This window comes from Myotis nattereri (assembly GCF_964212035.1).
Source record: "Myotis nattereri genome assembly, chromosome: 2".
In the NCBI taxonomy this organism is placed as follows: Eukaryota; Metazoa; Chordata; class Mammalia; order Chiroptera; family Vespertilionidae; genus Myotis; species Myotis nattereri.
Genome location: NC_138076.1, coordinates 200,692,899 through 200,720,090, shown reverse-complemented (window position 1 = coordinate 200,720,090; position 27,192 = coordinate 200,692,899). Strand labels below are relative to the sequence as shown.

The 27,192-nt window shown below is 40.6% G+C and overlaps 2 protein-coding genes across 2 annotated transcripts in view; one reads left to right on the top strand and one right to left on the bottom strand.

Annotated features, from left to right (window-relative positions):
• Nucleotides 1-27,192, bottom strand: part of UTP20 (UTP20 small subunit processome component) — an 89,863-nt gene that overhangs the window by 33,576 nt on the left and 29,095 nt on the right. The window contains exons 22-29 of the mRNA XM_081085099.1: nucleotides 24,837-25,019; nucleotides 21,430-21,520; nucleotides 20,201-20,286; nucleotides 19,487-19,612; nucleotides 16,189-16,355; nucleotides 14,275-14,483; nucleotides 3,543-3,686; nucleotides 2,780-2,859 (exon numbers count right to left, since the gene is read on the bottom strand). Coding sequence (XP_080941225.1) covers nucleotides 2,780-2,859; nucleotides 3,543-3,686; nucleotides 14,275-14,483; nucleotides 16,189-16,355; nucleotides 19,487-19,612; nucleotides 20,201-20,286; nucleotides 21,430-21,520; nucleotides 24,837-25,019 — 1,086 coding nt within the window. The remainder of the gene's footprint in view (nucleotides 1-2,779; nucleotides 2,860-3,542; nucleotides 3,687-14,274; nucleotides 14,484-16,188; nucleotides 16,356-19,486; nucleotides 19,613-20,200; nucleotides 20,287-21,429; nucleotides 21,521-24,836; nucleotides 25,020-27,192) is intronic.
• Nucleotides 12,994-13,473, top strand: LOC308514447 (M-phase phosphoprotein 6-like; the record flags this gene model as incomplete). Its single annotated transcript, XM_081084613.1, has 1 exon — nucleotides 12,994-13,473. The coding sequence occupies one exon, from the start codon at nucleotides 12,994-12,996 to the stop codon at nucleotides 13,471-13,473; it is 480 nt and encodes a 159-aa protein (XP_080940739.1).

The following is a 27,192-nucleotide window of genomic DNA, read 5'->3' as shown; positions in this document are numbered from 1 at the left end:
CGGCTCAGCCGGCAACTTTAAGCACTTCATCACATGCAATGAATAATGACTAACTGTGGATTAAGAGGGGTAACCCTCTATGGAGGGAGATACAATAAATACAAAATGGTCTCTGCCTTCAAGGAGCATTAGGCAGGTAAGCTCTGAAGACAGAAGAGTGTAATAAAGACAGAATGTCGCCCTAGCTGGTTTGGCTCAGTGGATAGAGCATCGGCCTACAGACCAAAGGGTCTCGGGTTTGATTCTGGTCAAGGGCATATGCCCAGGGGTTGCTGGCTCAATCCCCAGAAGAGGGGCGTGCAGGAGGCAGCCAATCAATGATTCTCTCTCATCATTAATGTTTCTCTCCCCCTCTCCCTTCCTCTCTGAAATCAATTTAAAAAAATAAAAAAAAGACAGTATGTAGTCACAGGGTCTTCCAGGAGAGAAAAGAGCTCAGGGGAGGAAAAGACTAAATCATTCAGGGGTCATGGTGGTCAGAACCAGAGCAGCTATTAAGAGAGTGGCCAAGAACAGTTCCAATTTATGGCTTAATAGTTTGTAGCATCTCTTCACCCTCAGGAATGTTTTAGTTTGGACAACAGACTCTATGATCACTCTACTTTTATTTTTTTTTATTTTATATATTTTTACTGATTTCAGAGAGGAAGGGAAAGGGAGAGAGATAGAAACATCAATGATGAGAGATAATTATTGATCGGCTGCCTCCTGCACTCCCCCTTCTGGGGACTGAGCCTGCAACCCAGGCATGTGCCCTGACTGGGAATTGAACCAGGGACCCTTCAGTCCGCAGGCTGACAATCTATCCACTAAGCCAGTGATCGGCAAACTGCGGCTCTTTGGCCCCTTGAGTGTGGCCACGAAGGTTCAATCGCACTGTATGTGCACACCCGTACATAGTATTTTGTGGAAGAACCACACTCAAGGGGCCGCAGTTTGCCGACCACTGCACTAAGCCAAACCAGCTAGGGCTGATCACTCTACTAAAAAAAATAAAAATTTTAGTTGATTTCAGAGAGGGAGGGAGAGAGAGATACAACTATCAATGATGAGAGAGAATTATTGACTGGCTGCCTCCTGCAAAACCCCCATTAGGGATGGAGCCCACAACCTGAGCATGTGCCCTGACTGGGAATCGAACTGTGATCTCCTGGTTCACAGGTCGATGCTCAACCACTGAGCCATGCCAGCTGGGCTATGATCACTCTAATTAGTAAGCAAGTTTTGGTTGTCCTGAATGCACCCAATTTCTAAGATAATTTAACCTTAGTTGTAAGCAATGTCTGACTGACACTATGAAACTGGAGCCATATTTCAAAATAAAAATTTATTGAAGAGTAACATTACCATCAAGTGGTTCTGAAACACTCACTCTACACACAACTGCACAGGCATATCTATTGCTGTGGAGGATTCAAGAGAAGTCCACCCTTCTAAAGATTTCTTCTAAAGTGTGAAATAGAAAAATAAAGTTCTGCCACTCACCTCCTCTATAACTATGTAACTTCTATTTTTACTCCAAACAAAAATGAGAGAGAAAATGCAGAAGATAATGAGTGGCATCCAGTGATGCAGATCTATACCTTGTGAAGGACCCAACTAACATAAAACCGAGTCACTATCATGGAAGTCCTTTGTGGCTCCTTTGCGTAAAAATTACACAAACATAAAACATTTCTCCAGTGTGCCTATGGAATGCTGCTTGCAAATATCCAGTGATAAAACAAGATATGAAAGTGCATCCTCATTGGGAAATAAATGAGCCCTTCCTACCAGTAAAAATGTAACTGGGTTTCCTGAGGAGGAAATCAAGGTCTTCTTCAGTGTGTTTTTGAAGACTACTTAATGACTCAGTGACATGTTCATGACATAGTGATACATGCAAAAACAGCTCACCCAAACCTCCACATGGAACAGTAAAATCAACAGCTTCTCCAACGTCCTTCTAGACATTTTCTATTTCATCTTCTATTTGCATACATGCATAAGCATTTTCTTGAATTATACTATAACTACAGGCCCAGTGCACGAAATTCATGCACTGGGGGTGAGGTGGGGGTGTCCCTCAGTCCAGCATGCACTCTCTCCAATATGGACCCCTCGGGGGATGTCCGACGGCCAGTTTAGGCCTGATCTCACTAAACCGGCAGTCGGACATCCCTCTCACAATCTGGGACTGCTGGCTCCCAACTGCTCACCTGCCTGCCTGATTGCCCCTAACCACTTCTGCCTGGCAGCCTGATTGCCCCCTAACCACTCCCCTGCCAGCCCGATCACCCAAAACTGACCTCCCCTGCCGGCCCGGTCGCCCCCAAAAGCCCTCCCCTGCAGGGCATGTCACCCCTAACTGCCCTCCCCTGCAGGGCTGGTCTCCCCCAATTGCCCTCCCTCCCTTGCAGGCCTGGTCGCCCCCAACTGCCCTCCCTCCCCTGCAGGCCCAGTCGCCCCCAATAGCCCTCACCTGCAAGCCCGGTCGCCCCAAACTGCCCTACCCTGCTGGCCTGGTTGCCCCCAACTGCTCTCCCCTGACGGCCATCTTGTGTCCACATGGGGGAGGCCATCTTGTGTGAGGGCATGACAGTCAATTTGCATATTCTTTATTATATAGGATATTGTTCAGCAACTATGTTTTCTTTAAATTATGTATTTTAAGATACAACTGCCTTATTCTCTTTAACTGCACTTACAATAGTTCACTGCATGGAAAGACCATAAGTCATATTAGTGCCCTTGGCTAAATTACCTGCTCTTTTTAAAAGGGGGAGAGGGGAGGCTATACCTTGCATTTCTGCTCCAGATACTAATTAGTTTCAGCAGAGGAGTAGGAGAATACTGACTCTCAGTTCCAAGCCTGCTGATCTAGGAACAAAATAAAAACAGAATACAAAATAATAACATATACAGAATTTAGAAAAAACAAAACTAAAAAGCAGAACAGACATGGAAACCGCACCAAAGGATAAAAGAGTGAAGGCAGAGATTAACAGTTAAAGGACAGAATGAGGAAAATGTAAGGTAATCCAAGTAACACCTACACAAGAAAAATGGCAAAGATGGTGCATGGAAATGCTAAATGCCTGAAAGGAACCAGGGAGCTTAAGTTCAACTGGTCAGAGATGACAGAGCTCAAACAGCTAGAAATCTGCTAAAATCGAGGCTCTCCTATAGTCTTCTTAGCAATAAGTAACCTTAACTGTCACCAAGTGGTTATAACCAGAGAAATCACACAAGGAAACGTGTGACAAAAATATCTGTGTATTTCCCCTCAACATCCAGAGACACATCATGTGAGGTGCTACAAGTTATATATTGTATAAGGGACACAATCATATTCAAATTAGCTTTAAGAATAACTGCCATGGCATTGCAGGAACTAGCTCTTGAGCTTCAGGTGGTAGTGGAGGCAAAGAAAGAGTTCTGAAACTTCCAGAAATAAAAGACCAGGACAGGCATTCTTTCATGTCCGAGTGTAGACTCTGCTGGTGCAGTAACAACAAAGGAAGAAGCAAAGGTATCCAGGCAGAATGTACATCAAGGTTTACCTGGGGCCAAACTGCACCATGAAATACAGCATCAATTTCTTCTGTACCAAACTGATAGGACTCCCAATCCAAAAAGATATCAGTTACCATTTTGATTCCAAGACGTCTTAAATTTTTCAGGGGGTTGATAAACCTCAGCTGTATCTGTAAAGCAAAGATCTTCTATTAAAAAAATACATACATCATTTTAATCATTGACTTCTCAGAGAGGCGCTCTAGCTCAGACAACTAAGAATCAAACTGGAAATCTTATTAAGTCTGTTGACTTTGGCTCTGATTCACACAGAAATGTCAACTGTGCAAGTCATGTTGGTTTTCTCATTGGACAAGATGGGGAAGCAAAGACCTAAAAAATCAAATGGTGAGATGTGCTCTATTATCACTACCCAGTAAAATCACAATGGAGCATAGCTTAGGGGCAAAAATCACAACTGGAACAGCTGTTTTGTGTTCTACATTGTTGCACTTCTCTACTCAAATAATTGTCTCAAATAAAATCCTGATTTCTTTGTATGAACAGATACTCTCAACAAAACAAAGCTTTATTTATTTATTTATTTTTGCATCACAAAGCCTTAGATTAGGGAAAAATATATTAAACCTTCATTCCAAATGAAAGTCACATTCCTCATTGTGTGTGTGTGTATTTTTTTTCTTTTTTCTTTTTTTTTTTACCTTGGTTAAAATTAGGAGTTTTAAATTATTCCTGTTAAAATTAAACTCAGTCTAGGGAACTAGCTAAAGATTTTATGCTCTCTCTATACAGTGAAATACTTTGTGGTGACTGATAAGGCAAGGGAAGATCTCGAAATATGTAATTCAAAGAAAAATGTAATTTGTAAGAAAACAAGATGTGTCTCTTTAGAGGCACCAAAGCTGAAGTGGGTGGATGTCTGAATTAACAGCATCTTCTTTTGTGACAGACGCTGCTTCTTTGCAGGGCATCTCCTTCTCTATGGAATTAGAGAAATCACAAATATGAAGGCATTTGGTTCTGGCTCAGAGTGGAACAATTTACTGAGTCCCACTGTTGGGTCCAATGGCATGACAGCCATAGTCCTGACCTCAGCTTAAAATCTTACTGAAGGCCCTGGCCAGTGTGGGTCAGTTGGCTAGAGCTTCATCTTGTACAGTGAAAGGTCTCGGATTCAATTCCAGGTCAGGGCACATACCCGGGTTGCAGGTTCGTTCAATCCCCAGTCGAGGTGCTTATACGAGACAACCAATCGATGTTTCTGTCTCTGTCTCTCTCCCTCCTTCCCTCTCTCTCTTTATAGTCAATAAACACATCCTTGGCTAGGGATTTAAAAGTATATATATACATAAAATCTTAATGAAGGAAAATTTATTAAATGATGTGAGACTGAAAATGCCAAAGATATCTGAGAGGGGAGGAATTATAAATTTGAGAAGGGTAAAGCTTCATGGAAGAGGCAGAATTTCCAATGGATTTTAAAGGATGAAGATGTTTAGGCTAGGCAGAGAGAGAGAGAAAAAGGCCTCAGAGAGATTTCTCCTGAGCACAGAATTTGTAAAATCCAAAAAGATGGGCCCTAGCCAGTTTGGCTCAGTGGATAGAGAGCCGGCCTGTAGACTGAAGGGTCCTGGGTTCGATTCCAGTTCAGGGCACATGCCTGGGTTGTGGACTCAATCCCCAGTGTGGGTTGTGCAGGAGGCAGCCAGTCAATGATTCTCTCTATCATTGCTGTTTCTATCTCTCTCTCTTCCTCTCCCTTCCTCTCTGAAATCAATAAAATATATATTAAAACAAAACAAAACAAAATAAAAACACATGGGTTAAGACTCAACCCCTAAATATTTTCCACTTGATAAATATACTGTGGACTCTGGATCTATAAGTGGCAACTTATTTTTACATATGACTTTAATTACCTACATAAAAATCTAAAAACTACCCTGAAATTTCTCAAGACAACACAAATGCTCTAATAAATGAATATCAAATCTTATGGCCAAGATCTTATGAAAAAATTAAAAGGGAAGTTATTTCTCATGAAGACCTAATATTCTGATCGACAGAGGTATTTGAATCGGGAAGTGCACATTTTCAATTCAAGTGAATAGGTACAAGGACACCATTAATTTGCTGTGCAAGTCTGAGGAATCATGATATTTCACATACCCAGCAAGCTTCTACCATGTACTTTTGTTTAATTATCTCCTTATACAAGTCACAAAGACAGGAAATGACAGGCAAGGATAAGGTGACACAGTTACAAGTCATTCTGTTCTGCTTCAATTCTACTGGCAAAAATTATCAGCTGTATCTTGTTTGGTGAAAGATAAAAACTACTACTGATATTTGAAAAAAACCCACATGGTATCATGATCCCTTGGAGCAAATGAGAAACTAATCTTTGCAAACACGGTATCAAATCAGACCCCCTCCACCTTCCCCCAACCGCACTACCAAGCCCCCTCTCGTGGGGTAGGACCTGTGTGTTCCATTCACTTCTGCAACTATAGCACCAGCTGCCCAATCTGCTCACAAACTGTTGGATAAACTGGAGGAAAATCCTGCAAGCCAGCAATTATGGACTTTAGTTTCTACAGGAATAACCAATAGGCCTGAGTTTATGTATGTTTCCAAGTTACTCCACCGTTTAAATGTAAAGAAAAACAAAGCCAAACCAAAGCTACCCTCACAATATACATCTGAGTATCAGTCAATACCTCAGAGGATCTGAAAGATCCAAAAGTAAATGTGTAATGTAGTTCAAACACACAAGGGTAGAACTTTAACTTATTTAAGCAATACTACTGTGCAATAATCCATTATAGCACCTCAAAGAATTCTTTGGATTTGTCCAAGAATTTTTTTAAAAAATAAGAGAAATGCCTACCTGTCAAGAAGCTTAGCAACTCACTGACTAATGAACTGTGAAATTGCACAAATGATCCTCTGAGTTACTGATTGTTGACACAGGAGCAAGGCTGTATTACTGATTGACTTCTACCTTAACCAAAAAGGCGGAAGACTTACAGAGGGTTTATAAAACCTTTAACCAGCCCTAGTTGGCATGCTCAGTGATTAGAGAGTTGGACCGTGCTCCAAAGGGTCATGGGTTCGATTCGTACCTAGGTGGCAGCTTCGAACCCTGGCCCCAACTGGGGCGTGTGTGGGAGGCAACCAATTGATGTGTCTCTCTCATACTGATGTTTCTCTCTCCGCTCTTCCCTCTATCCCTTCCACTCTTTCTAAAATTCAATGAAAAAAGTATGCTAGGGTGAGGATTAACAAAAAAACCTTTAACCATTTAGGATTTAATGTATCCATGTATAGATAAAGTCACTGTCACTCGCTATAAGGCATAAAAAAGACCTTTTACATAATGCTTCCTATCATCCTCATAACATAAAAAATTTTCCAAAATCTCTCTTTTCTTTAATTCGCACCCGAGATAGGTTATTTTATTGAGTGTAGAGAGGGAGGGAGAGAGAAACATCGATGTGAGAAATGTTGATCAGCTGCCTCCCATAGGTGCCCTGACCAGGGATTGAACCTGCTCTGACCCTATGGTGCATGGGTCATGCTCCAACCAACTGAGCCACACCAGCCAGGGCTCCAAGACCTCTTCTCAGCTTCCACTCTTGGCCCCCGCACAGTCTATTTTCCACAAAGGAATAAAAGTGGTATTTTTAAAACATCCAACTGAGCTTATCATCCCCCCTACTACAAACCTCTCAGGGGTTTCCCAGTACACTTGGAAGTAAAGCCAACGCCTTGGCACAGCCCATGAGGCCCTACCTGCCTCTTGAGCTCATTACACGATTCTTCCTGCTCCTTGTGCTCTAGCCACCTTGTCCTTCTGCCCTGTTCTCAGAAAGGGCCGAGGCTGTTCTACCTCAGGGACTTTAGGCTACAAATCATTATCTCTGCTCCAAATGTTCTTCCCATGGACTAATTGGTGCAAACTCAAATATTACCTCCTGCGTGAGGATCCTGACCATCCTTGTTAAAGCAGCACCCATCTACCCCCACTTTGGTCACTCCCTATCACATTCTCTTATTTTATTTTAAATTCTTCACATCTTCATGTCTCTCCTCAACATGTTCATGCTTCCTCTAGTTTTGTGAATATATGGAGTATGTTCCTAATAGCTGTCTTAAGTCTCTATCTAATTCTACCATCTCTGTCATTTCTGGGTCTGCTTCTATTGACCAGTTTTTGTCCTCTGCCGGAAGCCGGTCCATCCTTGCTGCTTGACACAGTCGCTGCAGGATAGAAACATCTGCACAGCATATGTTTCAAGGGACCTGGCGTATATAGCATACTGTTCTTAATATGTTTGCTCCCCTTAGCACTGTGTGTTTTAACCAAGGTCACCTCTCCGAGAAAGGTTGTTTCCCCAGGTAGGGATTTTTCCCTGAAGTTAGGGAGGGGATGAAACTCCTTAACTAAGTGCCAGGCGGGTAGTTAATCACTTTAACTATGAACAATCATGCTTAAGCTACATAATCTTTACTCCCTGGAATGGAGATAAGAAACGCCCTAACCTTTGGAATAGAGATTGATAGGATTGGAATCAACTGGTATAAATACAGATGTAACAAGACAGAACTTAGAAGACAGAACCTACACAGAACCTAGAGACAGAACTTAGAAGACAGAACCTACACAGAATCTAGAGACAGAAGAACTTCGCTGGAGAGAACATGGCAAAAGATCCTGGACAGAAACTGGCCACAGAACCTAGAGACAGAACCTAGCGAGAGAACCTGGCTGAAGAACCTAGAGACAGAACCTGGCTAGAACATGGCAAGAGAACCTGACTAGAACCTGGTGACTGAACCTGGCTGGAGAACCTAGTGAGGGAACATGGCTACAGAACCTGGCTGGAGAACCTAGCAAGAGAACATGGACACAGAACCTGGCTGGAGATCCTAACCAGAACTTCGCTGGAGATCCAGACCAGAACTCGGCTGGAGGTCCTGGCTAGAGGAACCTGGTTAGGCTGCTGATCAACTGAACGCTGTCTCCGTGTCATTCCTTCTTCGCCGACTCCGTCCACACTTTTGGGGACCCCTGGACCTGCTGGGGTTGGACCCCGGCAGTCCTCATCATGCATAAAATTGTCCTCCTCCTTGGGATGCCTGGTAAAACTTGCCTGAATGTCTGACACTGTGAATTTTATTGTTTTTTAAATCATTTGAATGTTTTTGAGTTTTGTTCTGGGATGCAGTTCATTTACTTGGGAAAAGTGTGGTCTTTTTCAGCTTTATAAGGTGGCACCAAAGCATCCTAAATCCCAGGGCTAATCTGGGTCCACTCCTGAGGCAATCCCCTGCCGAGGGCTCTTCTTGATGCTCCAGGTACCAGGAGGTTTCTGCTCTAGATATTGGACTCCCAGCCAATGTTAGTTGGAGGACTGTCTGCCTGTTCCTTTCTGGTGATTTTCCCATTCCAGTCAAATGGAGCAACAGGGATCAGATTTAGCCTACCCTCTCTGACACTAGACAATTTACCAGAATATATGAAACAATAATTTTCAGACACTGGACAGCAGGCAGCAGATGACAGTAAGCCCCAATAGAGAAGTAACAGATGAGGTGAGCCCTACACATTCGCCATCATTCCGCCTGGAGAGTGTCAGGCATCAGTGTGAGAAGGCAAAGTCCAGTCATCTTTCCAAGATGAGAAGACAGAGCCATGGAGCTTGAGGGGGTGGGCCGAGGCAGCTAAAATTCATGGGGAAGAGAGTACTAGACAGGAGAGAGCTCCACAAAAAATGACATTTAGAGATCTATGAATGGGTCTCATTTTATTTTCCTCTCACTTTTCTCCCCACGGTACTGAGTCCTTACCTTTCTAATTCCCCACCTAGAACATTGCCTGGTAGACAGCACAGATGAAATAAGTATTTACTGAACAAGGAAAGGGACAAATGCTTTGTTTACTCTCCATCCCCAGTGATTAGATCAGTGCCACACACAGAGTAGGGCTCAATTAATATTTGCTGAAGTAATGACTGAAAAAAAAAAAGGAAAACAAAACAGTGCCTACCAAAATGGAAGGTGCATTCTGGATCTTGGTAGTCAGAGAATATTATTTCATTACCAAAGCAGATTTATATCTATGCACAGCCCCCAAAAGCAGCATAAATTTTGGCTGTCAATTTTCAGTTATCATGGCCATATTTGAGAGGCAGTTCACCAGGCAACTCCATAAAACAAATGAAACTTTAGCCAAATTAGGAGAAAACCAAGATGGCGGCATAGGTAAACACCGGAAATTGCTGCCTTGCACAACAAATTCAAAAATACAACTAAAAGACAAAACGGACATCATCCAGAACCACAGGAAGGCTGGCTGATTGGAAATTCTACAACTAGAAGGAAAGAGAAAAGCACACTGAAACTCAGAGGAGGTGCGGAAGTGCAGAGATATGGAGGTGCACGCAGCAAGGGCTGGCAACTGAGGACGCGACTGTCTTTTTGAATCGGGAGGGAGTCTCAAGCCCCTGACTGTTCTGAACTCCAGTTCCGGGTGAGTCTCTGGGGACCTAGACTCATACAGGGAGAAACAGGACTGTCTGGCACTGGGCAGAACTTGGAACTCGAGGGCGGCTTTCTCTCAAAGGTGCTTGCAGCTACCGGACACTGAGACACGGGGCCCCTAGGGCAGGGCTGAGGATCAGCTACAGCTGCTTGCTCTGCCCTGTTGATTCCCTGAGACCCCGCCCATCCAAGCTGCAGCAGAGGTTTTTGCATATGAATGCCCTGGCCCTTTGCAACCTGAAAATTACCTAACAAACTGCAGCTGGGCCAGACAGACCCAGAACTTTCAAGACAAGACCCAAGGCCCCACAGCAGCTTGTATTGCTTCACACCTGGGCCTCATTTGGGCACCTCCAAACCCCAAACAAGGAAGGGGAATCTGCAGATCTCTTCCTAGCTCCTTCTGGGTAGCCTCAGGCAGAGGCTAAATTAGCACCTCCTTAGATCCAAGAGCCAGTGTACCCAGTGGTCAGAGTGGGACCATCCAGATTACAACTCCTCAGATCCATAAGGGACACACTCAGGGGGCAGACTCAGTGAGCACCAAAGCCCCACTGAAGCAAGTCTTGCCTCATAAGGGTGTCTTCAGGACAGAAGTTCTCCCACCGTGGACACAGCTGACTCTCACAGCCAATTGGCCTGGAGGTCAATTCCTCCTAGTGATACCTACAACAATCAAGGCTTAACTACAATAAGACTGTGAACAAAGCCCACAAAGGGGTGCACCAAGAGTGTCCACCTCAGGTAATTGGGGAGGCTGAGCCACTGGGCCCTATAGGACACCTAGCACACGAAGCCACTCTACCAACACAGGGAAGCATAAAAAATGTGGAGACAAAGAAACAGGTCACAAATGACAGAAATGGAGGAAAACAAACGACTGGATATAGAGTTTAAAACCACACTTTTAAGGTTTTTCAAGAACTTTCTAGAAACCACCGATAAATTTAGTAAGACCCTCAAAAAGTCTGGTGAGACTGCCAATAAATGTAGTGAGACCCTCAAGAAATCTAGTGAGACCCTCAAGGTTATGAAAAAGGACCAACTAGAAATTAAGTATACACTGTCTGAAATAAAGGATACTATGCAGAGTTCCAACAGCAGACTAGAGGATCCCAAGAATCAAGTCAAAGATTTGAAATACGAAGAAGCAAAAAACACCCAACTGGAAAAGCAAAATGAAAAAAGAATCCAAACATACGAAGATACTGTAAGGAGCTTCTAGGACAGCTTCAAGCGTACCAACACCCGAATTATAGGGGTGCCAGAAGAAGAGAGAGAGAAAGATATTGAAAACCTATTTGAAGAAATAATGACAGGCCGAAACCGGTTTGGCTCAGTGGATAGAGCGTCGGCCTGCGGACTGAAAAGTCCCAGGTTCGATTCCAGTCAAGGGCATGTACCTGGGTTGCGGGCACATCCCCAGTAGGAGATGTGCAGGAGGCAGCTGATCGATGTTTCTCTCGCATCGATATTTCTAACTCTCTATCTCTCTCCCTTCCTCTCTGTAAAAAAATCAATAAAATATATTAAAAAAAAGAAATAATGACAGAAAACTTCCTCTACCTGGTGAAAGAAATAGACTTACAAGTCCAGGATGCACAGAGAACCCCAAACAAAAGGAATCCAAAGAGGACCACACCAAGACACATCATAATTAAAATGCCAAGGGCAAAAGACAAAGAGAGAATCTTAAAAGCAGCAAGAGAAAGATAGTCAGTTATCTACAAGGGAGTACCCATACGACTGTCAGCTGATTTCTCAACAGAAACTTTGCAGGCCAGCAGGGAGTGGCAAGAAATATTCAAAGTGATGAATGCCAAGAACCTACAACCAAGATTACTCTATCCAGCAAAGCTATAATTCAAAATTGAAGGTCAGATAAAGAGCTTCACAGATAAGGAAAAGCTAAAGGAGTTCATCACCACCAAACCAGTACTATATGAAATGCTGAAAGGTATCCTTTAAGAAGAGGAAGAAGAAGAAAAAGGTAAAGATACAAATTATGAACAACAAATACATATCGATCAACAAGTAAATCTAAAAATCAAGTGAATAAATAATCTGATGAACAGAATGAACTGGTGATTATAATAGAATCAGGGGCATAGAAAGGGAGTGGACTGACTATTCTTGGGGGGAAAGGGGTGTGGGGGATGCGGGAAGAAACTGGACAAAAATCGTGCACCTATGGATGAGGACAGTGGTGGGGGAGGGGGGAGGCCGGGGGGTGGGGGTGGGAACCAGGTGAGGGGAGCTATGGGGGGAAAAAAGAGGAACAACTGTAATAAGCTGAACAATAAAGATTTAATTAAAAAAAAAAAGAAACTTTAGCCAAATTAAAGCTGTGTCTGTTTATCATGAGCTGAGAATCCACAGCAAAAATCTGAGTCTGAATTTTCACTTCATGTTCTATTTTCTCCAGAAGCCTTTAGCCCATAAAAACATTAAGTTTCTCTGAACTCCAGAGTTTACTTATGTTCACACACCTATTTCAACCGAGCATACTAACTACTGTCTTGAGTACAACTTAGAAAATATTTACTGAGCAGCACCTTGAGAAGTTTTTTTTTGTTTTGTTTGTTTTTTGGCAGTTGGCTAGCTGGCTTGTATTGCCTGGCCTTGCTTCTTATCTGTAATCAAAACATAGCAAGTACAGCAATCAAGCATTTACTTTTAAAAGAGCTCTGGGTATCTGTCAAAACAACAAGGATGATGCTGACAGTATTCTATTCAGTCTCCAGCCGTCTGGATAAATGAGAATTGGAAGATGTCCTTCATCTCTAGGCTCCTAAAATTAAAATCTAAGAAACATCAGCTCAACTCTGCTCTGCCTGACTTTGGTTTCTGAGCTGCACAGAGAACTCACTCTCTATTTCATATCCTTTTAAAATATACACTTGAGAGATCCGGAGCCCAGCAGGAGCCAGCATGGCGTCTGAGCGTAAAACTAAGTTGTCCAAGAATTTGCTGCGCATGAAGGTCATTCAAAGGGGACCGGACGCAGAAACTAAGAAACAACTAGAAGAGGAAGAAAAGAAAATCATTAGTGAAGAGCATTGGTACTTGGATTTACCAGAGCTTAAAGAGAAAGAGAGTTTCATAATAGAAGAGCAGAGTTTCTTGTTATATGAAGATCTTCTCTATGGAAGAATGTCATTCAGAGGATTTAATCCTGAGGTTGAGAAATTAATGCTTCAGATGAATGCTAAGAACAAAGCAGAAGAAGTTGAAGATGAAACAGTGGAGCTTGATGTATCAGATGAAGAAATGGCTAAAAGATATGAGACCTTGGTGGGGATAATTGGAAAAAAGTTTGCCAAGAAAAGAGACCGTGCCAATTATGAAGAAGATGAAAATGGAGGCATAAAACCAATTAAAGCAAAGATGTTCTTAAAGCCCCAAGATTAAAATGTATGCCTTAAGATATGGCTCAGAGATGCCTTGTGAGAGTTAACATATTTTGGAACTGACTTCATTGGTTTCTCTATAGTTATTAATATTGTAATGTTTATTTGTAAAGAAATGCATAATTTTGGAAACATGCTGTTTTTGAAACAGATGTATGATGGCTGTTATACATCCTTTGCTTAATATGGTATTCATTAGAGTGGATTTTTAGCCCTTGATCTTCAAATGTACAAAGGCAATGTTTGCTTCCTAAAATTTTTTTTACCCCAGATTATTTTTAAATATGTCTTTACAATCGCTGACCTTAAATTGACACATAACTTAATAATAGTGTTTAAATTGTCCTTACGTTTGCATTTTATTTTAAATTATTAATGTTAAGTCATTTCATACATTTTGGAATCAAATGTCGTGAGAATTTATTCTATGTAAACTCATCAAGAACAAGCATGCCTCTCTAGCCTAAAATATTTGCATGCGACCAAATCAGTCACTTTGTGGAATTAAGCAGTTTTGTTTAAAGCTTTTAATTAATAAGAAAAAATAATGTTCTGTAATAAACATGTTTTCATAAAAAAAATAAATAAAAAATATATACTTGATATCATTTGCATTTTCTGACCATACATAAATACTGCTAACAATGAAGATCTCCATTATATGAAAAACTGTCTTAAAGACACTTTGCATAAGACAGATTTAACCTGAAAGGATGTGAGGTATTCAAGTTGCAACCAATTTCCCAAATACAACAGACTCTTACTAGCGTCCCCAGAAGCATATACAGAGAATCTCTCTCACCTTTTCTCGTTGGTCAAGGATGTGTGACACAGTCGCTGTCATGCAGAGCAGTATCTGCAAGATCTTTGGTAGGTATGGACTGATCAGATGGCTAATGTTCTTCAATACTATTTCAAGGCTATTTAAGATACCATGCTGGCGACCTACAGGAAGAACTTTAGACAAATCCAAATCTTTCACTGCCTGGATAACTGCAGAATGGCATTCTCCTAGGGAAACAGAGGAACAGAGGTATCATGTAAAAGGCAATAGTAGTTTGTTATTATTTTGTTATTGTTACAGCTTATTGTTATCATTGTTATTATAGCTTCCTTTCAATTTCCCTCAGTAATACAGTATTTTCTATTGTTATAGTAATCTATAGATGATAATATACTTTCCTCATTGATTTTCTCCTTCTGATCCTTACCAAATGTTCAATGAGCTAGGTTTCACTAATATTATCGCTTTACTAGAGGCCCGGTGCATGAATTCGTGCACCAGTGGGGTCCCTCAGCCTGGCCTGTGGGATTGAGCCAAAACGGGCTCTCTGACATCCCCCGAGGAGTCCCAGATTGCAAGAGGGTGCAGCCAGGCTGAGGGTCCCACTGGTGCATGATCGGGGCCAGGGAGAGACATGGGAGGTTGGCCAGATGGGGAGGGACCGTGGGATAGCTCCAGGGCATGTCTGGCCCATCTCACTCAGTCCCAATTGGCCGGACCCCAGCAGCAAGTTAACCTACCGGTGGGAGTGTCTGCCTCCTGGTGGTCAGTGCACATCACAGTGAGTGGTTGAGCAGCCTTAGCATATCATTAGCATATTATACTTTGATTGGTTGAAAGGTGGACTGGTCAACCGGACACTTACCATATTAGGCTTTTATTATATAGGGTAGATGAGGAAACCGAGGGATAAAAGAGTAAGAAACTTGTGTCAGAACTAAGTGTCTAAGCCCAATTCTCATCCTACTTATGCTATTCTCAAAATGCAAGCTACTAATAGTCTTTTATTCCATCTAGAAACTCTCCCAGCATTTTCTCTCTCAGCTTCCACTGACTATGCTGACTTCAGAGTTTCACAGAAAATATCTGGCTACATTATAAGCTCCTGGGGGGCTGAGAATCAAATGTTTTATTTTTCTTGTAGCCCTTGGGAAATAAATGAAACAACAGTCCTTTATAAACTTATTTCATAATTGAACTTTTAATGCTTGAGCTTTATTTCTAACCAAATGGTATGAGGTGATAGCTCGCTGATTCACATACCTAAGTGTTCCATCCATGAGAGTATCATTTATAGCTGCCCTTTTAACCAGAGGCTATTACACTGAGCAAAATCTCGTATTCATTAGAGCCAGCTTCCCTCACAGAGCAACATTATACTGAGTGAAAACCTTTTTAACTGCTGGATCCATTTTCACAAAAAACAAAACAAAAACAAATGCCACACATTATCCTACAAATAAATATACTAGTATACGTTTGCCTAAAGCAATTATGCAACTGGATTAGAGGTTCTGTAGTAAAAAAGATCTGGACTAGAATTCTAACCATTTTCTAGCTGAGAGGCCATGAACAAAATACTTCCTTCTCTAAGCCTCAGTTTCTACATTTATAAAATGGGGGCAAAAGTTAATGATACCTCATATGGTTGTTTTAAGGTTTAACTGAATTGTCTGTAAAGCAGCCGTTCTCAACCTGTGGGTCGCGACCATCGGAAAACACATATAGCATATCAGATATTTACATTATGATTCATAACAGTAACAAAATTACAGTTATGAAATATGAATTGCATTTCAGCCAAAAAGACCACCACTGAGGTTTCGAGGAGCAACCCCATCAGAAAGATACCAAGAGCGGACACCTAGCCTGAGACATTAGAAGTCTACAGCAGACAACACACATTCAGAGTGTCAGGAGGTTGACAGCTACCATTCTTGAAGTGCTTCACAGGTTCAAACAGCAGGTCCAAGAATATCTGGATCTCCTCTGGTTGGGTCCCAGCCAGGAACCTCAGAACAATGGCCATGCGGGTGCCTGACGCAGATTTCCCCTGAGTTTTACTCCCAGTCTTATTCTTCATTCGCCCATACAAAATCCTAAGATGTCAAAAGAACATTATTTTGTTTGCACATTAACCCTGAAACACAATACTACGTGTTTTGTTTTCCTGAAAAAGGGTAGCATAGCAACTCAACAGATTTAAATGGATATACTATGAAACAGGAAGCATGAAATAGGATTTGGATACTTAACATAGAAATTTAGTTAAACATCAACACACACACACACACACACAAACAAGGTTAAGGGAAGCAGGAAGAAGGAAATAATAAAGAAGAAAAAAGTGCAATTAAAGTAGGCAAGCCAAAAGTAAGTCTAATGAAAGAATGAAAACAACTATATATAGATTAAAAGGAAATAAAATGAGAATACAAGTACCATAAGGAAACTAGAAAGATTTCAATTAAATGGGTAATTTCCTGGGGGAAAATCTCCTGTATAAATAAGCAAAAATAACTTAAGAAGAAAACCTAAATAGGCCAGTAATCCTGAGTAAACGTGGAACTCATATAGTTTTACAGATATATTTTTTAAACATTCAAGGAAAAACAATTTCCAAGAGAGAAAGCAGGAAACGGTCCTTTTCCATTTATGAAGGTGGTCTAACTGTGATAATGAGAAGGGTTAAGGAACAAAACTATATACTAGTCTTCCTGTGAAAATAAAACACAACATTTCTAATTACAGTATCCAATGCTGCATTAAAACAAGATAAATAAGGATTATCCCAGAAATGCAAGAAATAATATTTAATAAAATCTATTAGATTAATATAGGTCAATGGCTCATAGGAAAAAATTATTACATGCTTAATAAGCATTCTAATAAAATTCAACATCCATTCCTCATGACATATTAAGTAACCTAGTAATAAAAGCTACTTTCCTAGCATGATAAAACTTTCTTATGTAATGTCTCAGTCGTATTAGGAAAAAAAATTTCATTTTGTGAACCTCTGAACAGTGTCTCAGGGACAGCCTGTCAAGACAAAGCAGACCACACTTTAAAAGTGGCTGTTCTACCTGGCTGGTGTGGCTCAGCAGTTGAGCATCGACCCAGAAACCAAGAGGTTGCTGTTTCAATTCCCTGTCAGTGCACATGGCCAGGCTGCAGGCTCAATCCCCAGCAGAGGCCATGCAGGAGGCAGCCAATACATGATGTTCCTCTCTCATTGATGTTTCCATCTCTTTATCCCTCTCCCTTCCTCTCTCTATAAGTCAATTAAAACATATATATTTTTTAAAAAGTGGCTGTTCTACAGATTGACAAATGTGAGAGGGAAGGTGGGGTAGGTGGGAAGAGATTAACCAAAGAACTTTTATGCATACTAGAGGCCTGGTGCACGAAATTCGTGCACTGGGGGATGGGGGTCCCCTCAGCCTGCCTGTACCTTCTCGCAATCCAGGACCCCTTGGGGGATATCTGACTGCCCCTGGGATCGGGCCTAAACCAACAGTCCAACATCCCTCTCGCAATCCAGGACACTGGCTCTTAACCGCTGGCCTGCCTGCCTGACTGATCACCCCTAATCACTCTGCCTGCCTAACTCATCACCCCTAACCTCTCGCCTGCCTGCCTGATCATCCCTAACTGCTTGCCTGCCTGCCTGATCGCCCCTGACCACCTCTGCCTTGGCCCCTGCCACTGTGACTTCATCTGGAAAGATGTCTGGAATCATGTCTGGAAGGTTGTTCAGCTGTCCAGTCTAATTAGCATATTACGCTTTTATTATTATAGAGATGCATAACTCATGGACACAGACAATAGTGCGGTGAAGGTCTGGGAGGTGGGGGCAGATGTGGGGTGGAGGGGGCCAATGGGGAAAAATAAGGGGACATCTATAGTACTTTCGACAATAAAAATAAATACTACCCTCCCAAAAAAAAGTGGCTGTTCAAGAAGCATTACTGTTAAATCCAGAAGCAACACAATGGATGATCACCACCACCAGCAGCAGCACCATCATCTCCACAGTTAGTTCTTCTAGGCCAGTGGTCGGCAAACCATGGCTCTCGAGCCACATGCGGCTCTTTGGCCCTGTGGCATGGGCCACAAAGTTTCATTCGCACTGTACATGAGCACCTGCACGTGGTATTTTATGGGAGAGCCACATTCAAGGGTCCAGTTTGCCGACCACTGTTCTAGGCTATGTAGGAAATATAACCATTAAAAAAACAAACAAACCAACAAAACCAATACAAAAAAAAACAGAAAAAGAGATTTTATATCATAAAAGAGGACACAAAATGAATTTGACCAATATTTACTAGAGGCCATAGAGTTTACCTTCTAGCTATAGAAATAAGAAGAGCTATGGTGGATGATGAGTATAGTGAAGAAAAATAAAGAGGTAAGGGACTAGAGTGATAAGGGTGTGACCTTATATAATGAGGTCAGGGGAGGCATCTCGGATAATATGATTCTGGAGATGAGGCTGAGTGAAGAGGAGTTAACTGTTATGTGTTCCAAGCAGAGGGATGGCAAGTCCAAGGACTCTAAAGTGGGCTCTGAGGGCACGGTAAATGGAAGAGATATGGTTAGAGAGGCTGTCTGGACTAGGCCATTCCAGGCCCCTTAAAAAGCAGTAAGGACTTTCTATTTTATTACCTCAAAGGGTTTACAATAGAGACTAACAATCTGACTGATGACTGTTATTTACTACTATTTTTTTTTGAGCAAGAAAATCCAATGAAAAATATTAAAACTAATAACAAAGTTTTGTGATGAAATGGTTAAATAAGTAACACAAAAAGTCAATACCTTTTATATCTCATATTTAGTTACATACCAAATAAAGGAATTATTTTTATTACTTCTCAACAGTAAAATTTAGAGCAATGTTGAATTTCACAACTACTGAAAGAATCATAAATCTATTATTATCCACAATTGTTTTTGTGATCAACTATTAAAAAAAATCAGTATTTAGCCAGGCTCAGTGGTTGAGCATCGACTCATGAACCAGGAGGCCATGGTTAAATTCCCGGTCAGGGCACATGCCTGGGTTGCGGGTTCTATTGCCAGTAGCAGGTGTGCAGGAGGCAACTGATCAATGATTCTCTCTCATCAGTGACGTTTCTGTCTCTCTCTCCCTTCCTCTCTGAAATCAATGAAAACATATATTTAAAAATATAAAAATAAACCAGAATTTAAACAATACAAATACCTCATCAGAACAGCAAACAGATCTGCTCGGTGGGCTGTTTTCACTACTGTATTATCTTCTGAAATGCTAAAATGCACTATCTCTTCCTTAAAGCTTCTGTCTTCAAGCAATCTCTGTAAATTTTCCCTTTAAAAACAGCAAAAATCATCACTTAATAATCAACAGTACTTTTTAAAAAAATGTAATATGGTAGAGTACTACGTGTAACAAAAAATAGATACTAAAGAATAGTCTATAAAATAGTTGACATCCATAAAGAAAATCTTCACAGAAATACCTTCCAAAATGATAGGTTCTCAATTTTTAAATGTTAAGAGGGATTATAAAGAGTTAGACTTAGTCAATAATTCAGCTGTTTCAAAGAGCATAATACAAAAACTTTCTTCAGTTTTCAAAGTGATTGTTATGATTTGCTAAGTCGTCACCAAAATTTTAAGACATTATGTAAGCAAGGAAAAATGATATAATGTTCTCAACACATACTTTTAAATTAATATTCTCTTTCCCACCTTATTATTATGTATATGGAGAAGCACTCTTAACAAATAAATATACTCCCAGTTTTAGTTTCTTACCTAAAATCACATTATGATTTTCTTAGAAAAAAAGGAAATTTCCAAGGCCTTAATAAAATTATTTTAGAAGAGGCTCTCAGATAAAAAGATAAAAATCAACCAAAGAAATAGCATTTTTTTTTAGCTTCAAATAACTTACCTATAAGGGAGAATATGCGGATGTTTATACGTCATTATGCAATCCAGGGTTATTTTTTGTACCATCTGATCTTGGTGGAGCAACAACTAAGGATGATATTTCATAGAATAAATCAATGAAGTCTCATACATGCATACCATGGGATAGTAATTTATTTGTGTTAATCTATAAAATTAGGTTTCTCAGTATTCAAATTTTTAGATGTGGTTTAATGCTGATTCCTGACAAAAGCCTAACATTTCCCTGAGGTTAAACAAGGATGAAGAGAATATGAGCAAAGAACAAAATAAAAACAAAACTCTAACATCTGCATCCCGTACACCAGACCTTTGGGTCCGTCAGTCTTTTGGCCAAGACCAATTCCTACACAATCGGCATTTACACCAAATGAGCTGGTCCTGTGTGAGCAAAAGCTCTTGATAAAACCGTGAAGGTAACGGCTGTCAGTATAAGGCCAGGAGAGACCTGCTCTGAGGCCACTCTGATCATCCAGTTCAGATCTTGGATTCCTGTGGTCACCTGAGACTTGAGCTCTGGCTTTACAAACAAGTTAGATCCGAATTATGGGCAAATACGAATAAGTTCTGCTGAAATGCCAAAATGAAATGTTTCATCTAAAAAATATCCAAACGGAGAAAGAAAATTTTGTTTTCCAGATGGCTGAGAATAACATCCAATTCTTACTCGGCTTCTGACATTAAAGTTTTTTCTTCAATCTTTCCTGGAATTTAGGGTCATTTATTGTGGCTTTTAACAGACCATTCTGCCAACTACCTGCTTCCACTCAATGTAACAGATCCTGAAATTCTAGCCCTCCATCAGCCTATCTTACCAAAAAGTGAAAAGTAGTCAACTGCTGTTGGCACAACCTGCACTCCCTTCTAAAAGCTACCTCCCATGATATAATTATGTTATTACAGCCCATCAATGTTTGGTCACTAAAAATGCTTTTAAAATCAACTAAATTAGTACTGTCTAAAACTGTTTCTCAAGATATAGAATATGTCCGTTAGCTTAAAAAACATATATATTTAAAAATATTATAAATAGTTATATATACTATAAATATATATATATTTTTAAATACTATAGAAGATATTATAAAAAATATTAGAATGCAGTCAGGGCTCTATTCAACAATTATTGAAAACCTAAAAGTTATTTTGGCAAAGAAAATGGAAAAGAATAGTTTACAAATAATTGCAGAGGCAAGACTTTATTTTACCTACCTGAAGATAGAGCTCATATAATTTGGATTCCAGATACAAGGCCCGTGGATTCGAAAACTTAGAGAAAACTTGCAAATGAGCGATTAATTGCCTTAAAGAGAGAGAGAGAGAGAGAGAGAGAGAGACAGGGTACTACAAAATTAAAGAACAGAGATTATTTTTTTTAGATGAAGTACTCACCAATTTTAGTTTCCCTGACAATTATTCCAAAAACCTTGTCTAGGTCACAGTACCCACTTATGTAATGAAACACCAATCAAGGTGCTGCGATGAAAGTATTTTGTAGATGTTAACATCTATAATAAACGAACTTTGGTAAGAGATTACCCTCAATAATGTGATGGGCCTCATCCAATCAGTTGAAGGCCTTAACAAAAACAGGTATTTCCCAAAGAAGGAATTTTATTACAAGACTAGAACAGAAATCTTATCCTCTGGATTTCAGACTCAAGACTAAAGAATCAAGTCCTGCCTGAGTTTCCAGCTTGCTATTCTGCCCTGAAAATTCTGGGCTTGCTGACTCCTGCTACTAGGTGAGCCAATTCCTTAAAACACATCTCTTTATCCATCCATCCATCCATCCATGCATACATACATACGTACATACATACATAAGCATGCATGCATCTCCATTCCATTGGCTCAGTTTCTCTAAAGAGCCCTGACTGATGCAATGTCCGCTGTAATTACTTATCACTGGGTGCCTGCAGTTTAACAAATAAACTTCTAAATGATCCTACTGACACGTGCACTCCTTTCCCAACATTTATGAAGTATTTTTTATGTACCATTTAGCCTCAAAGAGCCAAAGACAACAGGAGCTAATCTGCACATCCTCATTAAATACTTGCCAGTGAGGGGTGTGTTCCACGAAGGATTATTAACTTGGACTATGAATATACTGAGATGGCACAAAGAACATCATTTCCAATCATGGTGTATATCAGCAATTGCCTAGGTCTTGGCTACAGGGGACAGAAAAATTAAGACCTTATCCTATAAGAGTTTCTGATTTTCATGGAAGATATATAAAAAATTAACTAATAATTCAAGGCAAGGGGTAGCCCCATGATGGAGGTATAAATGGTTGTTATGAAAGATTGAAGGAAGGCGAAATAACTTGTAGTTTAAAGGACAAGAAGAGCCCAATGAAGGAAAAATACCACATGATCTCACTCATTCATGGATAATAGAGACCATTATAAACTTTTGAACAATAATAGATACAGAGGCAGAGCTGCCTCAAACAGATTGTCAAACTGCAGTGGGAAGGCCGGGGAGGGTTGGGGGGCAGGAGGTAGGGGGGTAAGAGATCAACTAAAGGACTTGTATGCATGCATATAAGCATAACCAATGGACATAAGACATTGGGGGATAGGGGAGGCTAGGGGACTGTCTAGGGCGGGGGGATAAAATGGACACATATGTAATACCCTTTGTAATACTTTAAGCAATAAATAAAAAAAAATAAAAAAAATAAGGACAAGAAGAGCCTCAGTAAGGGACCTGTGTGTTGAAGCACGAACAGTTTCATTTGGCAGAAACAAGGCAGGGACACAGTAAAAAGAGGGAAGGCTCAGGTGAGAAAGGAAGAGGTTTGACTGGTAACTTATTCATTTGTTCACCAAACTAGTAGGACTAATATTTGTTGGCTAATATGCTTAAGGACATAAAGAAGAAAACAGCAATGTGACTTACAAAAAAGTGTGGGGAACAGACCATTCACAGCTGTGAGAAGGCAGAAGCAGAGAAGGAACTTTAGTTGTCCAAAACTTGGCCTTGACCTTCCTTCTTCTGTCTTACTCTCCATTTGCATAAGCTGGCGAGACCTTCCCTGCCCTAGCTGCTGGCGAACTTTCGTCTTTCAGCTTCAAAGGTGCCTTATACTTTATACAAGTCTTCTTCCTTTTATGGTAGAACTAGAGGCCCAGTGCACAAAATTCATGCAGGGAGGGGGGGGGGTGTCCCTCAGCCCAGCCTGCACCCTCTCCAATCTGGGACTCCTCGGGGGATGTCCGACTGCTGGTTTAGGCCCGATCCCACTAAACCGGCAGTCAGACATCCCTCTCACAATCTGGGACTGCTGGCTCCCAACCACTTGCCTGCCTGCTTGCCCCTAACCACTTCTGCCTGCCAGCCTGATCACCCCCTAAACACACCCCTACCAGCCTGATCGATGCCTAACTGCTCTCCTGCAGGCCCAATTGCCCTCAACTGCCCTCCCCTGCTGGCCCGATCGCCCTCAACTGCCCTCCCCTGCTGGCCCGATCGCCCTCAACTGCCCTCCCCTGCCGGCCTGGTCGCCCCCAACTGCCCTCCCCTGCCAACCATCTTGTGGCAGCCATCTTTGACCACATGGGGGCGGCCATCCTGAGAGGGTGTGATGGTCAATTTGCATATTACCTGTTTATTATACAGGATTAAGTCATTTTTTACTGTACTCCCATAACTCCTTTAAAACGTTAAGTCCCATGTCAGTCACTGGTGACTGACACTATACTTTCCAACTGGAAGACAAAAAAGGCTGGGCACTTAACTTGTTAAACATATTTCCTCTATAAAAATATTTCACTAGGCATTTGACCTTGCTTCCTGCAATGCAGAGTCTAAGTACTGTCCATATCTGCAGCCCAGCACTTAGCAAAAGGCACTCAATACAGTTGATGAATGGGCAAACTAATAAATGGCTCATGGGAGAAATTCAACAAATAGATGGAGGTTGAGATCTAAAGTGTTAAAATAACACAATGGCACCAAATCCAGTGGGTCTCTGACACCGCAATTCAGATGATTTTCAAGTTGCTTGAGTAACTTCTACAAGCATGATCACTTCTTACTTTTCTAAGGTTTCTAACAATTTAGGTAAATGAGTTACCCAGAGAATAAGAGATAATATAACAGCATGAAGAAAAGGTAACCAGAAGGAGACAAGTCAAAAGGCAATGCAAAAGCGCTGACACGCTCATTTATAAGAGGACCGATGTTCCATTACTCGCTTCCCCAGCACACAAACACGATGCCGTGGCGCTATGAAAAGGCAACAACACAGGTCAAAGACCATGTAACAGCTCTGGGCCCCAGCAATATCATGCATAGAAAAAGCTATCATTAAATGATTCCAACTCTAATACTCTGTGGCTAAACAAGAACGAAATAAAAAGCAAACAACCAACATGCATGGAAGATGACAGTTTCTTTGGGCTCTAAAAAATAAATTAATAAATAAATAAATTAATTAATTAATTAATTAAAAAATAAACCCAGGGAGATACAGCACTTATGTAAAATGTATATAGTTATCTGAGCAGGTGATCTCGTCCAAGGCCATTTCCCATCAAGGCTCTGAGACTTACCCCCATTCCTCCGAGAACCGTGGGCATGTGAAGTAACAGCAATGTTGAACTTACTTGGTTGCAGCTCTTCTTGTCGTTTTCTTCTGTGAGGGTTCATCTTGGGGCACGTCCTCTTCCACCAACTCTTCATCGTCTCCAGCAGCAGGTTCTTCTGTTTCCTCCGCTGCCACTCCTTTGCTTTTTCTTCTCAGATCCTGGGTTGGAGCGACCTGCAGATCTGCTGGGTAATACTCGTTGCTGCAGTGGAAAGAGTAACAAAAGGCAGATGAAGCTGAAATGTCCTAATTCTGTTTGTGACAGACGTACACCCACAGTTCACCGAATCACATGTGGGAGAGACATCAGAGGCACTTAGTCAAGGCTCTTCTAAAACATTATTCTGTTGTAGTCCAACCCTTGGAAGGACCCTACTTCACAAGTCAATCACTAACTGCGGAAGACAGCCCATCGTTATACTGTTGAAGATATTTGAAATGTCTACTTCGGACCGAGCTGAAATCAGCCTCCCTGTCTCTGAAAACACAACCAGGACAGGCAGGAATCAGAGTGAATTACAGTAAATATGGGGGGGGGGGGGCAAAAGTAGGTTTATAGTTGTGAGTACACGAAACAGTTTATGCTTGTGCTATTATTTATTATTATATTATTTATTTGTATCACACCTATAAACCTACTTTTGCCAATTGCTGAATTGAAAGTACAGCATTAAGACCATGTTGGTCACTTTAAAACCAGATGCATTCTACTTTGTAGAGGGCTGTACCAAAATTCAGTCCTCTAGATATGGGGACTGATAAAACAGATGGAACTATCAACGGCATAGCTTTTGGGGGCAGTCACAGACTCAACTGAATGTCCAGGCAATAAAAACCAGTAGGTCTTTATGTCCGTCTCCTCTAAACTAAGCTTGTGCAGTTGGCATTCACATTTGTTCTTAATGAAATACATCCTTTAATTTTGGTCCATTGTTGCAGGTAACTAATATCTTGAAGGCTGTCACTGTCATTCACTTCATTTGTTTTGTGTCACTTTAACTCATCCATCCAACAATTATTGTGTGTGTGTGTGTGTTTGTCTCTTTTGTGCATGGCTCTAAGCTACAGATGAAAGGGAATTGATCAGGTATGAAAATAAAAAATACACGGATACAATAGCATGTTTTAGGATATTACTGTACAACACACCTGGAGGAAACACCAGGTTAATACACTAAACTACAACTGGAGGGCTGAGATGCTACCATATCCAACTTTGTATTCTCACCTAGCAATATCTAGTAATTAATAAATTTTAAAAAAATGAATGAACAAATTAAATGAGTAAAGTTGCTCTGTCAGTTATAAAATGATTTAATAACATCCGAATTATACTCTCAACATTCAATTAACCACTTGACATATCTTTAACCTTTATCGCATGCACAGCACACTCACTCATTTATTAAATTTAAGATAATTCACACAAAGCACTTACATAGCAAGTATTCATTAAGTGTCATTGTCACCTATTACAAGGATGTTTTTGCCAGTGTTAGTCATTTGTTTCTGATTCTTGATATGATTCTTCTCAGAGAATGTTTACAAGGGATTCACAAACTGGCTCTAATATAAAATTATTAGACACAAATTTAGAAAGGTAAATTTCTAGCCAAAAATGAAAATAAAAAGGCAATAATAGATTTCATTGTCAGGATTAAAGGTGACATTTGGGTTTTCCATTAGTTTGGATCATCTATAAAAGTATTATTTATAGGTAATAGGTGTCAACTAGTCTTAATTTAAACATTTTAAAAAACTGTATATTTTTTATCTCTATCTTCTTAACCTCAAAGATCCACTTCCTATTATAGGCTCCTTTCTCTATCCCCATCTCACAGCATCTTGTACTATTAGAGCAGTGATGGCGAACCTATGACACGCCTGTCAGAGGTGACACGGGAACTCATTTTTTTGGTTGATTTTTCTTTGTTAAATGGCATTTAAATATATAAAATAAATATCAAAAATATAAATCTTTGTTTTACTATGGTTGCAAATATCAAAAAATTTCTATATGTGACATGGCACCAGAGTTAAGTTAGGGTTTCTCAAAATGCTGACATGCCGAGCTCAAAAGGTTCGCCATCTCTGTATTAGAGGAAGGTCGTAGGTTAAGGGGTAATCTATTTCTTTAATGAGGGAAAAACTTAAATTAACATGGTAGGAAATTCATATCCTACTAACACCATTAATACAGCTTGCAAATGCAGAGCCCTCTGCAATCCATGAATAACTAAAAAACATTATTTTATATGATCTTCAAAACAAGGCAAGAAAGTTAAATACCACTGTCCTCATTCTATAAATAAATTAAAGACTAAAGAGTTATGTGAAAAAGAGAAAATCATTACTCTTCTACCAGCCCATCTACT